Source organism: Castor canadensis, chromosome 1 (genome assembly GCF_047511655.1).
Source record: "Castor canadensis chromosome 1, mCasCan1.hap1v2, whole genome shotgun sequence".
Classification (NCBI taxonomy): domain Eukaryota; kingdom Metazoa; phylum Chordata; class Mammalia; order Rodentia; family Castoridae; genus Castor; species Castor canadensis.
This window is the reverse complement of record NC_133386.1, coordinates 40,124,007-40,138,895: the sequence shown is the minus strand read 5'-3', so window position 1 is coordinate 40,138,895 and position 14,889 is coordinate 40,124,007. Positions and strand designations below refer to the sequence as shown.

General features: G+C 36.0%; 1 protein-coding gene and 1 long non-coding RNA gene across 35 annotated transcripts in view; one reads left to right on the top strand and one right to left on the bottom strand.

Moving 5' to 3' along the window:
* Trdn (triadin) overlaps nt 1-14,889 on the bottom strand; it is a 374,084-nt gene that overhangs the window by 101,721 nt on the left and 257,474 nt on the right. For all 33 annotated transcript variants that reach the window (XR_012448649.1, XR_012448653.1, XR_012448655.1 and 30 more), the window contains one exon: nt 10,458-10,508. Coding sequence is in view for 30 of the 33 variants with exons in the window: in XM_074075307.1 (XP_073931408.1) it covers nt 10,458-10,508 (51 nt within the window). In the remaining 3 variants the exon portion in view is untranslated. The remainder of the gene's footprint in view (nt 1-10,457; nt 10,509-14,889) is intronic.
* LOC141423907 (uncharacterized) overlaps nt 3,967-14,889 on the top strand; it is a 37,376-nt gene continuing 26,453 nt past the window's right edge. The window contains exons 1-2 of one of the 2 annotated variants that reach the window (XR_012448673.1): nt 3,967-4,523; nt 4,659-4,767. This is a non-coding gene — a long non-coding RNA (uncharacterized lncRNA). The remainder of the gene's footprint in view (nt 4,524-4,658; nt 4,768-14,889) is intronic. The other variant, XR_012448672.1, reaches the window with a different exon arrangement.

The window sequence follows — 14,889 nt, the reverse complement described above, 5'->3', positions numbered from 1 at the left end:
ACCTTAGCTTTACATATGACAAATAGATTTTTTATTATTATTATTATTGTTATTATTATTATTATTATTATTGGTAGTACTGGGGTTTGTACTAAGGGCTTCATGCTTGGTAGCCAAGCTACTCTACAACTTGAGCTAAACCACCAGCCCTTTTAACTCTGGTTATATATGAGATAGAGTTTCAGGCCATCCTAGAGTGAGATCCTACTATTTTATGCTTCCTGCTATAGCTGGGATGACAGGCACACACCACCACGGCCAGCTTTTTCTCATGGAGATGGAGACTCATGATCTTTTTTTTTTTTTTTTTCTGCTCAGGCTGTCCTGGAACCATGATTCTCCTGATTTCAGCCTCCCACATAGCTCTGATTACAGGTGTGAACCACTGGCACCCAGATAACATGTAGAATTTCCGAAAATGTCTTTGGTGGCAAGCTAGTATCCATATTGCTATTTATAGTGCTGATCATAAATAGGACCATTTTTATTATATTTTAGCATGTGGTGATGAAATCAAGAGCCATGAATTAAAGAAACATACTGGGAAGCTTCATTAAGTTTTTTTCAAACTGATGGGTGGTAATTACTGCCCTTGCACATTCTGGCTAAGCCAAAAGAATCAATGTATTGTGAAATGAGAAGTGGTAGGGGAAACAGATTCCCAGTGGGGTGGCCTGAAGTCTCAGAATTCCAGATTCAGCAAACTAATTTAAATAGTTGAGTGTATATGTTTGTGTGAGATTAAATTAGTTATAAAATATAGCACTTAAGCAGAGGGCCCCTGGATGTCTTTGGTTTGGGTAGAGAAAGAAGGAAGGGGTAGAATAAGAAATATACTTTTATAGGGTAGTCTGTTAGTAAATTCATCATCTTAAGCATTAAAGAAAGTTCTCTGAAAATAAAAGTAATTTCTATTCTTATGTTTGCTAATGTTAAAAATGCCTTGAGTTTCCAGGCTGGGTCATACTTGCACTGACTTTTCCACAATGTGATTTGACCTGATTTTAGAAGGTCACAGACTTTCCCAAGAAGTCTCTAAGGACCCAAGAAGTGAATGAGATATCAAATCTGAAAAAATCTGAGTAAAGTATTAGATGAAAGCCTGCACATCTGTAATACGAAAGAGAGATAAAGCAGCTCTTAAAACACTTTGCAACTCATCTGTCTTGTTTGTCAGGAACAAAATATTGGGAGGATTTCTTAAAATAAACATGGTAGTTCTTTGCATTTGTACAAAGGCTTACAGCATGAATTATGAATCTTGATGATCAGGTCCTAGAAAGTATTTAATGGTGCTGTGATATAAACCAAAACTCTATAAAATACTACCTTGGCAAAGGAGGTTGTGTGGAAGGGGAAAAAGTTCACAAAGGGACAGGAAGAAACTGTCAGTCCTGCCATTGCCCCCAGAGACAGAAGCATCAATGAACTGGGACAGTGTCTGTGATGCAATGCAGAATTTGGAGGAATCAGAGCCCTCAATCTACCCCAACCTTAGTTCTAGCTTCGGTTTGATGAAACAGAATGGCCAAAATAAAGTATGTTGAAAACAAATAGAAGTTTCAAGATAATCAGTTACAAGGGCCTGAATATCAAGATATAAAGGAAGATAAGCACTGTGAAGAATCCTCTTGCATTAGATCCATGCATACCCAGGTTTGGGTGATAAAGCTACTCAGTATTTCAGCTATCCCATCATATTGTTACAAAACAGAGGAAGCTAAGTGTGCTACCATTGCACCAACAAAGGAGAAATTAACTTTTTGTTGCCTTATTTAGATTGGGTTTACAGTTCCTCTACAAGTTAATCTTCTATTATCAAATAAATCAAACCAGTTGTTAGAAGCAAGTGGCAAGAGATGAACACTTGATGCTCCAAGTAAGATAACCAATAATTTGGGTTACTAACTGGGCTTTCTAATTTCTGGGTGGTAGAGGCCACATAAGCAGGGCTCTGGCCTGAAGGATTGTTGAGTTGTTAAGAAGACATAGGATTGATTAGTCTAAGTCAATAGTTTAATCAGCAGCAAGAGTCAGGAAAACATGACTTTTTTTCTACTGTTTTTTTGGAACAATCTTCCCTAGAGCTCTCTATACTTTCTTAAATAAAGACACAAGCCTAATGATGTAGAGAACATCATTATGCCTACATTCACTCATACTTATGATATCTCCAAGTAATGTGGCCAGAAATTTCTCTGTAATAATGCTGCTTTTAGAATTTTAGCATGGGTTTGGATGTGTTCAGATGGATCTTTGAGACTGCCAAAAGCAGGATAATTCTTTGCTGCTTATTAGAAATAACTCAAAATACTGACTACAATAAAAAGAGGCTTTTTAGCAAGCAAAATTGCTCCTTGCTGATTCTGCATGAGGCTTCAAAGAGTCTCTCCAGAAACAGTAACACCATAGAGGCTTTTAACATCTTTAAATATTATAAGTAATACTATAAATTTTTCCTTTGATTTTTAATAAGGATAAATTAGATTCAGAAAACAGAAAGGAATTTTTCTTTAAAACAATATCTAACTATGTATTACAAAGGCACTTGAGGGCCTTAATGCGGCTGAATGAAAAAGAGGTACATTTTGCATCATTCTAAATCGATAATCACATGCATTAAACCTTTTCACACATTATTTTCTAATTATTGTGAAGATATTTTGCATAGGGTAGATCATTATAAATTGAGGGAAAAGTGTTCACTAGGAAATTACCTGCAATTTTTCACTAATAACAATAACAACAATAACAGAAACTACAGGAGCCTACTTAGTGAAATAGTCAATGTGGATTTGAGGCAGGCTAGAAATAGGAAAAGTTTCCAGCTCATGTAGGTTGCCTGGAGATGGTGCAGACCATCCTCACCTGGCTGGGAACTATCCATGCCCCTCTCCAGTCATTCATTATTGGGTGAGAATGCCCTGGGCCTGCTCTCCCATGGGGTAGTGTAGGTTTTAAAGGCACCTGAAAAACAAAAGTATGCTCTCTATGTTGGAGGACTCCATCTGTGCTCACCATCCCCTCTGCTTCTTATTCCCATTCCTCACCTAGCAGAACAGGTGACTCCCTTTTTCTCAATAAAGCTACCCTACCTCGCCCCATCCACATGCTCTGCTTGGATTTTTCCATTTGGGGCACCAAAAACCAGGATCTTCTCATTACAGACTGCCCCAGTGCCTCTAATACTTGTGGTGTAGCCAGCCAGAGAAACTGACCAGTGAGATTCTAAAATGCTATCTCTGCCAATCTTTATTTTAATCCACCTTTCTCTGTCCTCTGGTACCATGCCTCACAACCTGATGCTTCAGAAACAAACACCACTTACAGCTTGGGTGGTAGGGAACCCTGACCTTGGGGCAATCGCCCAATACTCAGGACTCCTTTGGAGCCCCAATGTAGAAGGACCTCACCCTGATTGGCAGAAAGCATTTGCTGGTAGGACTCATGAACTCCCCAAGGCACAGGGTTCATGTCCAGGTTCCCTGGTCCTGCCTGGGGGGATGGATGGATCACATTAAAAGCTAGCTGTCCCCCATCCCCAACCCTACCTTCTCTAACCCTTAATCCTCTCACCGCCCCACCCCCGTTTTCCTTCCCTGCACTGTGGGAGACCCTACTCCAAGGTCTCTAACCCTCCAGGTGACTGGGGACAATCAAAAACACCCCCCTACTGTTTGGATTGGGCTGAGTTTCTCCACCCCTTTCCCCATCTTTCTATTCTTCTTTTCTTTTCTTTCTCCCCTTAAGTGACAGGGTTTTTTTTGTTTTTGTTTTGTTTTGTTTTAAGAAAAAAAGAAAGCCTGCTCTAGGAAAGCACAGCTGCTCAAAAAATGGGGGAAGGAGCCACGCGGACAGGGAGCAAATGAACTGCTACGTGTGGAGTGGGAGGCTTGTGTGCCCCTTGCAATAACACCTCCCCTCCTCCTAAAACTACAGGGTTTACACCTGTCAGGAAAAGTAATAGTGGTAAAGGTAACCCTTGCTGCCTCATCCTGAGCGCAGCATCCCGTCAACGCTGGTACCTAGAGACAGGCTAGCACACCCAGCTTCCTGGGACACCCCTTGGGTACAAACAGTGTGGCATGGCCATGCAGCTTCCCAACTGGCCACTACAGGAAACCATGCCCCCCAACTACGATGCCCACGCATGGTTATTCAATTGGCCACTCCAGGTAATCACACCCGTGGTTCACCTGTGTGGTCGAGACAGCCGCTCGGACAGCCACTCGTGAGTTTTTCTCAATCTGCCCTTTGGAGCTGATGGAAGTTCCGCCTTCAGATGCCATGACTCTGGAAACCCGGAAGTCCTGCCTCCAGAGGCTATGTCTCGGGCTCAGAACCCCCAAAACACCTACGTTGCTGACCTAGAGCCCCCCCCTCCCCCGCTGGATGTCCAGCACCATTTGGCCCGAACTCTGGGCCCGCGGCGTTGTTGTGCGATCCTCCAGTCCCTCCCCTCAGACATACCGGCTTATCAGCACGGGCTGGAAGCCTCGCTCTGCCAGCCATGGAGCACAGAGGTAAAACAGCCTTCTTCCTATCTACAACCTTCTCTGTCTTCTGTCTCTGACCCACTCTCTTACCCACCTACCTGATGCCTGTCTACACTAGCCACCTTATCTAAATTCTCACCTATGCTCACCTTACTCCCACAGCCTACAGGGGTCGCAGAAAAGCTCAAACCAAGGTCACACTCCCTTGCCCCAGGGCTAACAAGAACTTGTTCTGCCTATCTTGGCCAGAGATTCTAAATTACATTCAAAGGTAAAATCTAAATTAACATATAGGTTATATCTATGTAGCTGTGGCGTTAATTGTTGCTGTCCTTAAATGTTAAATGCATTTAAATTCTCTAAAGCATGTTTTCTAAAATTAAAAACAGTGCCATTTAAGGCACCCATAAAGTATATCTATAATAAAAAAATTGTAACTTATTTAAAATTCATTTACTCTAAAGGGAAAATTATTAATACAATGTCATCTCTTTACACAAAAATATAGTGCTAATTAATGCTGTCTATCATAATTATTATTCTAAAATGTGATATACAATAACCTTTAATAAACCTTTAAAAACAGTCTAACCTTAACTGTTCTCTGCTGATAAAATTAGGCTTATACCCATGTGGTTAAAGAAAATGGTTATTATATGTGAACATTTTAAACAGACAATTTAATTAGAGGTTTTATTCTTAACAATTATTTTTGTTATGAAATTAATAAAATTTTGTTCTCCATAGCTCAAAGTAAAATGTCAAATCCTAAACATGTTTAAGGTCCTTTCCAAACTGTAGATATGTAAATGGCTGGATTCTACAGGGTTTAGTTTCTCAGCTTTCTAGGTAATGACAAAGCTCATTTATAAGAAAATCTAAGATCTAATTATAAACACCTGGAGTAAACTGGACACTAGCAAAACCATTTAATTCCCACCTTAGTTTGCTTCAATTTATCTGGTATTCTTATTAGCATGCCTTACTTATGGACACCTATTTTTCAGGGGACATGTCTTTTATTCCTATAACAGACTGCTATTTTAAGCCTGTGTGTTGCATGTAACATGTCTTTGTGTTCCATTTGAGAGACCCTTTGGATGGTGAATGAAGAAGATGATGGTCAGGGAATATGGTTGATAGACATCATATACATATATGAAATAGAATAATGAATCCTTTTGCAATTGCTTTAAGTGGTACAGAGAGGGTTTCAAGGGGGCAGAGGTAGTGGGGGTGATTTAACCAATGTATAATATAGCCTGTTTGAAATTGTTACAATGAGTCTCCCTTGTATAATGAATATATCCTAATAAATTTTTTTTAAAAGACAAAAAAAAAAAAAGAGAGAGAGACCATTTGGAGAGACCATGTGGCCACAGGAAACGCCACCATAAAAAAGCCACCATGCGTCCAGCACCATCGTGCTGCTCCCTAGGAACAGGAAAGTCATGGGTGATCCATAGTGTCTTAGACGGGGAAAATTATAACTACCTTGTGATTAAAATCTCTAGATTAATATAATTTCTACATATTTTGGTTTTACTGCATTAATTTGCTAAGGATTGGGCCAAAAGGAGAGTATTTATGTTCAAGATCTGTTATAAACTACTTAGGAATCTAGCTAACTAATCTTCTAAAAATAACAACAAAGAAGTGGCTTGAGAGTGCACTGTGAATTGATGTAATTGTTTTGTGTGTCATTGTATGTGTTTTTTGTGTGTCTTTATCTCCTACCATTGTGGCCACTTAATTTTTTACCTTTTTGAGCTCATTATATGGGTTATATTCTTTGGCATGCTTAGGTCTAACATCTGTGTGTCTGTGTGTGTATTTAGATGTCTTTAGGATGGTTCTTAAGCTACCTTTATAAAGTTAATGTGCATAACTGTCTCAAAGGTTATCTAAAGTTCTAATCCCAATCAGGCCTAATTATTCTCTGCCTTAAGACTAAAGAAAATTTTATAAACAATAATCTCAACCTGTTTTATTCTACCATGAGTGTAATTTACATTTAACTCTTTTATAATTAGGTTTATTGACCCATGTGTCCACACAGAATGCTATTATTAAAAGATGGTTTAATTTAATTTGTTTTTAAGTTATAAGGTTACTAAGAGCTTTATTTAAAACAGTGTTATCTAAATTCAGGTTTTTACAAAGGTTATTTCAGTACAAATTAAGGTCTTAAAACTTTTAAGTTTTTAATTTAAAATTTGCCTAAAAGTTTTCTAAGGGTAAAACTTAAGGTACCAATATGTATTTTAAAATGTGTTTTTTTCAGCTGAAAAATTTTGAACTGACTCACTGATGTTTATGCTTTAATTGAACTAACACCTGGCCCCTAATGTAGTAACTCCTTAATTGCCCACTGTAGTGACAGTCCAAAATGAAGGGCCGTCTAGGGGTTAAAAATAGTTACAGATATAAATACCCACAGGCAATGTAACCATAAATACCCTCTGTCAGTTTCCAAAATAAAAAGATTTTCTATCCTTCCTGCTATACCTGGCAGGACCCCTTCTGATGCTCCAGTCATTGTTAATGTTCAGGACATGCTTTCTAAAGCAGATTTACTCTTCCAAAATGAAAGTCTCTAGGGCCCAAGTCATGAGGCAATAAGTCTATCCATCTCTACAAACAAACGAGGTCTCCATGAGCAGTCTAGATCTCCATGAGAAACCTTAACTATGCTGGACAATAATTCAGACACCTTGTGTCCAAATGAGCCCCAAGGGAGAGAAATAGGAGCGACAACTTCCCTTTATAGGTAGGGTCTGCTGCCCCTTGTCAGCTCAAAGCAGATACTGAAGGTGGATCATCCCCCTCAACAATCCCCCCCAAAAAGGTTTTTTCAGAATATCGTCTCTCAGGGGAAGAATGAAGCAGGCTAGAAATAGGAAAAGTTTGGAGCTCATGTAGGTTTCCTGGGGATGGGCCAGACTATCCTCACCTGGCTGGGAACCACTCATGCCTCTCCCCACTCACTCATTATTGGGTGAGAACCTCCTGGACCTGCCCTCCCATGGGGTAGTGTAGGTTTTAAAGGCACCTGAAAAAGAAAAGCACACTCTCTCCATAGGTGGTCTCCACTTGAGCCCACTGTGCCCTATGTTTCTTCTTCTCATTCCTCACCTGGCAGAACAGGTGACTCCCCTTTTCTCAGTAAAGCTATCCTATCTCACCCCATCCATGTGCTCTACTTGGATTTTCCATTTAGAGCACAACAACCAGGATCTTCTGATCACAAGCTGCACCAGCACCATTAATGGGTTTAGACCCCTAGATTTTGTTTTCCAGGACAGATTTTTACAACCAACAGTTCCAACTTGTTTTTACTTTGACACAGGTGAAATCTTTGAATGGTAGTTTAAATTGTCGATAACTATCATTATCTGATGTATAGCTCTGGAAGTAAGTTCCAATATTTCTTTTGAACTGATTTCATGTAAAGTGTAATACATGACCCAAATATTCCTGTGATGCAAGTATGGATTAAAATAAAACTACTTCAAACTACATTGGAGGAGAGAAGATTTATGTTTGTAAATTATGAATTGCAAATTATGCACAGATACACAGGCACATATACTCACATAGATTTCTGGTAATATATTTCAATCACTTTTTTGGCTTATACACTGTTAATTTTAAGATAAAATGAGAGTGGAGAATGGGAAGGAGTCTTTTCAAAAATATAGGTAATGAGTGAGTGCAAAAAAAATGCATTAGATCCTTTTGTGAAAATTAAGTAGACTCCATCCAAATAGTGAAAAGATGAAAACTGTGTTTCTATACTGCATACCCAGTGCTTCCATGTCAAATAACTTTTTAAATTTATTAAGGTGTATACTTGAAGCAAATATACTTTGAAGAATAATTCTAAGAAGTAAGCAATACAGTTTTAAATGAAAACATGAGCTTTAAAACTGGACATATTTGACTTTGATTCTTATCTTTGCCTCTTCCTCTCAGAGTAGTATTTGATATCTTTCGTTATCTATGCCTCAGATTCCTTATTTATAAAAGTTGAGGTGATACGCACACTTACTAAACATAATATGTAAACTGTATATGTAAACTGTACATCAAAACACCTCTCAAAGAATGGACATCCTGCTTCTGGACTTCTATACAATTCCTGTATCTTTGCCTGACAATATCTTTTTTTTTTTTTCATTTTTCTTTTATTATTCATATGTGCATACAAGGCTTGGTTCATTTCTCCCCCCTGCCCCCACCCCCTCCCTTACCACCCACTCCGCCCCCTCCCTCTCCCCCGCCAATACCCAGCAGAAACTATTTTGCCCTTATTTCTAATTTTGTTGTAGAGAGAGTATAAGCAATAATAGGAAGGAACAAGGGTTTTTGCTGGTTGAGATAAGGATAGCTATACAGGGCATTGACTTATTTATTTCCTGTGCGTGGGTGTTACCTTCTAGGTTAATTCTTTTTGATCTAACCTTTTCTCTAGTTCCTGGTCCCCTTTTCCTATTGGCCTCAGTTGCTTTAAGGTATCTGCTTTAGTTTCTCTGCGTTAAGGGCAACAAATGCTAGCTAGTTTTTTAGGTGTCTTACCTATCCTCACCCCTCCCTTGTGTGCTCTCGCTTTTATCATGTGCTCATAGTCCAATCCCCTTGTTGTGTTTGCCCTTGATCTAATGTCCACATATGAGGGAGAACATACGATTTTTGGTTTTTTGAGCCTGCCTGACAATATCTTCATCCTTCTCACTTTAATTTAACATAAATTTTTCTTGATGCCCATCCCTGATCTGAGACTTGATTGGGATCTGCTATTTCACTCTTGGATAGCATCCTGGACTTCTCCTCTATGATCCTTATAATTTTACTTAATTATGTTACCAATATTATAAATTCAATCTGGATACAGGTTAAACCTTTCTTGTGTTCCTGGAATCTAGTGGGTATCTATATTGATTATCTTCATAGTACACAATTATAAAGTGTGATACTCATCAGTACACAAAAAAATTAAGGTGAACACTGCCAAATCTTCATGCTTAAATTGGGTGGCATTTCAATTTATATGTATATATATAATAAGCTATAAATATTATTGTATTAATTCAGAGAGATGGAATTTAAGGAAGATTATAATAGGTAGAGAAAGCTTGATGTTTTATGTGGGCATTATCTCTAGAAATAGGACTAGAAGTTGGATTGGCAGAAAAGAAAAGGGGGACAGTCCACCAGAAAATTGAAGTCACAAAATGTAAATAAAAATTTCATATTTTATAGCAATAAGGAGCCCAAAAGGACTAAAGCAGACAGAATATACTTAAGAACATGTAAAAACACCAGGATTCAAATTCCAATTACCACATTTTAGCTCATGTTCCAAGCTTTGCTATCTTTATTTCTCCAATGACTATCAAATGTTTGGAAGTTATCATAATTTATGTATATATATAAATATAATATATTATATTTATATAATGTATATATGTATATATATAAATATATATGTTTTATATATATATATATATAGAGAGAGAGAGAGAGAGAGAGTAAGGAGAGAACCAGGGGATATGGAGTTAAGTCTTATGTAATTTTCTTCCCTTTCCTTCCATATACATGTATGTTTTTACCTTTTTTGTTTTTAAGAAATAATTCTTTCCTTCCTCTCTCCCTCCCTTCCTCCTTCTTTCCTTCCTTACTTTCTTTCTTTCTTCCTTCCATCCTTTTTTCCTTTCCTTCTTCCTTTCTTTCTTCCTTCATTTTTTCTACCTCTCAATACTTATGTTCATAAAAAATAGTCATAGTAAATAGGTGAAATATATTTTAGGAATAAATAAAAACTATCTTAGGGTTTTTTTATTTCAAAAATGAGTGTGACTTATGCAATTTTAGTTTGCACAAAGGAGATGTCACTCAACGTGTTCATTCAGGTACTTTCATTAATAAATTTCCCATATTATATTAAATCACTTCTCTTACCTTTATCCTTCATAACTGAAGAAGTCCTCCCAGATTTTTCTTCTTTAATTTCTGAAAGAGATATCATGAGAAGGAAAGGTTACAAAGAATAAGAGAATAAAAATTGTAAGTTTCTTTCCACATTTTGTTTACTGAGGCTTAAAGAACCAGAGGAACTCTGAGTTGATATTCAAGATACAGATATTTCCTGAGATACGTTGCAGATAAGGCATTGAACTAAAAATGCAGAAGATAGAATATAAGACCGTGAGTTATTATTACAAGTGACAGACCATGACAGAAACAAAATAGGTACAAATAAAATGCTATGGGCAATGTTAAATAACAGCTACCATTGTCTGTTTACTATGTATCAGGTAATGCTTGCTACTGTTTGTCATTCAGTACTCAAAACAACCCAATGAAATATGTAGATTCTGCTATTACTTCTGCTTTTCACATGAAGACATTAAATAAATTTCCCAGGTCATTAAATAGGAGACTTGGCATTTGAACTAATATCTCTCTTAGCTTGGCCACAAAGGTATTTAGTCCAGTAACTGAATAGTACTGAGGTGAATGTGGAGAGATGGAAAGGAATTAGACTAACAGATGAACTGGGGAATTAGAGATGAAGTAGAAAGAAAGACACATTGTAGAATAGTGGAAAAAGAAAGGGGAGATCTAAGTGGGCAGATTACTATGCAAGTGATTTGTCACCAACACCATGTGACTTCCAGGACTACTCAGAAAAGATCATGGAGCTTTCCTAGTGATTCTGGGAAATCCAGCTACCATGTAAGAAATTCAACTTACATCAACATGCTGGAAAGGCTACATATAGACAATTCAGTTACCAACCCCAGCTGACCTTCTCAGCCAAAAGCTAGCATCAAGTGCCAACCATCTTGTGAAGGGGCACCTTGGATATCTAGGGGTTGGTGATTTCACACTACTATAGCCCAACCTTTTATCTGGTTGAAATCATGAGATACTCAAGTGAAAGACCTAGCTTATCTTTCCTGAATTCTGGACCCACTAAATCATTAACAAAGTGAAGTCAGTTGCTTCACACCATTAAGTTGTGGTGCGCACATATAAATATTACATGAAAAAGTAGTTATCTAATAAACAGCAAAATACGGGGCCATGTGATTAGTAGTAAATTAGAAACATATGAACAATAAGGAAAGGACTTATTAAGGGCTGGTAGAGTGGCTAAGTGGTAGTGCACCTGCCTAGCAAGTGTGAGGCCCTGAGTACAAACCCCAGTACTACAAAAAAAAGAGCAGTATTTGTTAAAAAATAAAATAAAATGTGGGAGGTTTTCACTGAGAGTATGCCATTTGACTAGGTTTGTAATTTGAGTGGAATTCCACTGGTGAGGAAATTCACTTAAACTGTATAATTTACATTTGCTATCCAAATATACATTTTAATCTGTATCTAAACCTATCTTTCTATCTATCTGTCATCTATCAATCAATCTATCTATCTATCTGTCTATCTATCTACTGAGAATGGTTCCTTGAGTTCTTCTTTCTTGGCTTATAGTAAGATAATCTGCCATTAGTTGATCTACAAAATGTAGGAAAAACAGAGTTTTGCAGGAATATAGCATGTGTGTTTGGAATGTATTGTTTTTATGTGTTAATAAAACCTCTCAGAAAGAAATGTCTAGCAAGCAATTGGAAAAACAGATGAACTGAAGTTTATTTGCAGGTATTGTAGAAGCAAAGCACTTTACAGTCTAATTAATAATAAAACTATCAATGTCACTGGAAACAAGGGTTATTGAATGCTCCAAAATAAACCTTATTGCTTTCTTCACAGAAGTTAATTTGAGTTAGTGAATAAATTAATTCTACAAATGTGACATAAACAATAAAGTACAAATTAATAATACATCAAAAAGAAAAAAGACAGTTGTCTTCAGATACAAATTTTTACCTGCATGTTTCAAGTTCAATTTCACATAATTTTCCTGTGTTATATATCATTCACATATTGATAGTAATATTAATTTTATATATTTTATGTGTTATGCAAGATTTTTGAAAATGAAAATTGTGATCAAAATAAATATACAAGTTTTGTTTTAAATAATTTGCTAGCTTAAAAATTATTCATTTGGGAATAAAAATGTTCAATTGCAATGAATCCAGGAATTTGTGTTTTTAAAGCTAAGAACCTGAATATACCTAGTTAAGAAAAATAGATTGAAAAATGAGCTTTTTACCTTTTCTCTAACATTGTCTTGTAGGGATAAACTATGGCAGTAGTATTTCTTTCTACAAGAACTAAAATACCAAACATACAAAAAAGCAACAAACTAGGTCCATGAAAGACAAAAGATTAAAATGATATAAAATCTTATATAAGTAAATTATTATTAGAATTCTTTCCTCACACAAAACCAAATATTTTGAATACCACATAATAAGAATTCAAGTGTATTTAATGGAAAGAGTTGTAATAGATAATGTCATTGATTTGGCTATTATCTATAATTCATTCTTCTGAATGATAAAGTTCAGTATCAGTTTATTATGAGTCATGTCTTATGAGAATATTAGCAGAAATGTTTTTATTGAGCATCCTAGCTTGTTGTCAATGACAAGTCTAACTAGACTGTGAAAAGAAACTGAATATGGAAGGTTTAAAAGATTCTAGTAATTTCATCAGGTAATTGAGTCCTGCTGACTGTGTAAATAATCAAATTCAAAATTCTTAATGTTTCTTACCCAATTCACTGTCCTGACTCAGAACTATCACATAGGAACTGGCTTTCTTTACCTCTTTGTTAGAAGTAACATGTCTTCTGATTTGAGGTTTTGCGGTTTTGTTCATGAACATAATGAGTAAGACCAATGTATCAAACTTTTTGGACTCTACTTATAATGGTAAGAATAATTTTAAAGAACCATATGGAAACTTTTATCATAAGTTCAGTGATCCTGGTAATTTCTCAGAGTACATCACATAGCATCAAAACATTAAAATTGTTTCATAACATGTTTACACTGCTTCCTAAAGTGATACTGCATTGTTCCTAAAGTTATTCAATCATGATACATGACATGATTGTTTTACAATTTAATATATTAGTACCCATATGACTCTGTCATTGTTTTACATTCATTCAAATGTAATAGTTGATAATTAATGATATTTTAGAAAGTTATTTTGTGATATTTTATCTATTCCAAACATTAAATTTACAAATAAATACAGACTCAGATTCTCAAGTTGTCCAAATACTTCAAATATTTTACTTCTAAATATATTGACATTTTGTGTAACACTAATTTTGAATGCTCTTGAAAAGATATTATCAGAGTTTAATTGTACTCAGCACACCATCTATTAACTTTGCAATTAAGTATGATTTGATCAGGAAGCCATCCTTAACTTTCTCTTTGCCCTCATGACACTTTTGAATAATTTTCAAAATATTGTAAATGAAGAAAATAAGATTGTTGTCTGCACATTAAGTGCCATAATCAACAGAATGAAGAAGTTAGTGAATTTTTTAAATACCTACTATACAATAGTATATAATACTGTGTAAATATACCTCTGAGAGCCTTCCTTCAGCTACTGAAGCACTGTATGTTCTAGGTAAATTGGGCTATATTTGCATTTTAAAACTATAACATATACCATTGGATAAGAATTCAAAATAACTAGATAGAGAACTTTTCTAATATGTATCTTGCAATAGCAATGAGAGAGGAAGTATTTTCAAATAACTTAATATTTTAGTTCTTTGGACAAGCTTCCAGTTTTAGCAAATATGAAGAAAATTGTTATAAATATTTTTCAAGGTTCTGTGCAGATATATGCTTTAGATTTTTTAAAATACCAAGGAGTAGAATTTAAATAATTTTAATGGTGCTCAATGTATTATTTTTTTCTTTTATGGCTTATGTCTTGGGTTTTCTATTTTAAAAGTATCCCCAAATGGTGACCTAGATATTCTTCTTTGTTGTTTTCTGGGAGATTTAGCATTTTCATGTCTAATATTTATGTCTATGATCAACTTTGAATTGAACTTTTAACAGATGTCACGTCTGTTATGAGATTACTTTTGTTGCTGTTACTGAAAAAACTTTCCTTTCTCCAGTGAATTGCTTTTGTCCTTTTGCTGAAGACAGTCTGTTTAAAAATTTGTGGATCTGTTTCTGGGCTCTCTGTTTGCTGTTCATTCACCAATACCACACTCTCTTCATTAATGAATATTTATGGTAGTTATGATGTTTTGCAAGTTCTCTGACTTTGTTTTCCTCTTTTAATAACATATTGGCTGTTCTTGGTATTTTGCCCCTTTGCATGAGATATAAACTTTTTAAAATTGGACTGGGCCACATGCTTGTTAGGCAAGTGCTCTACCACCTATGCCATGAGCTAGTCTTTCGAGTTTTTTTTTTTTAGTACTAGAGATTGAACTCAG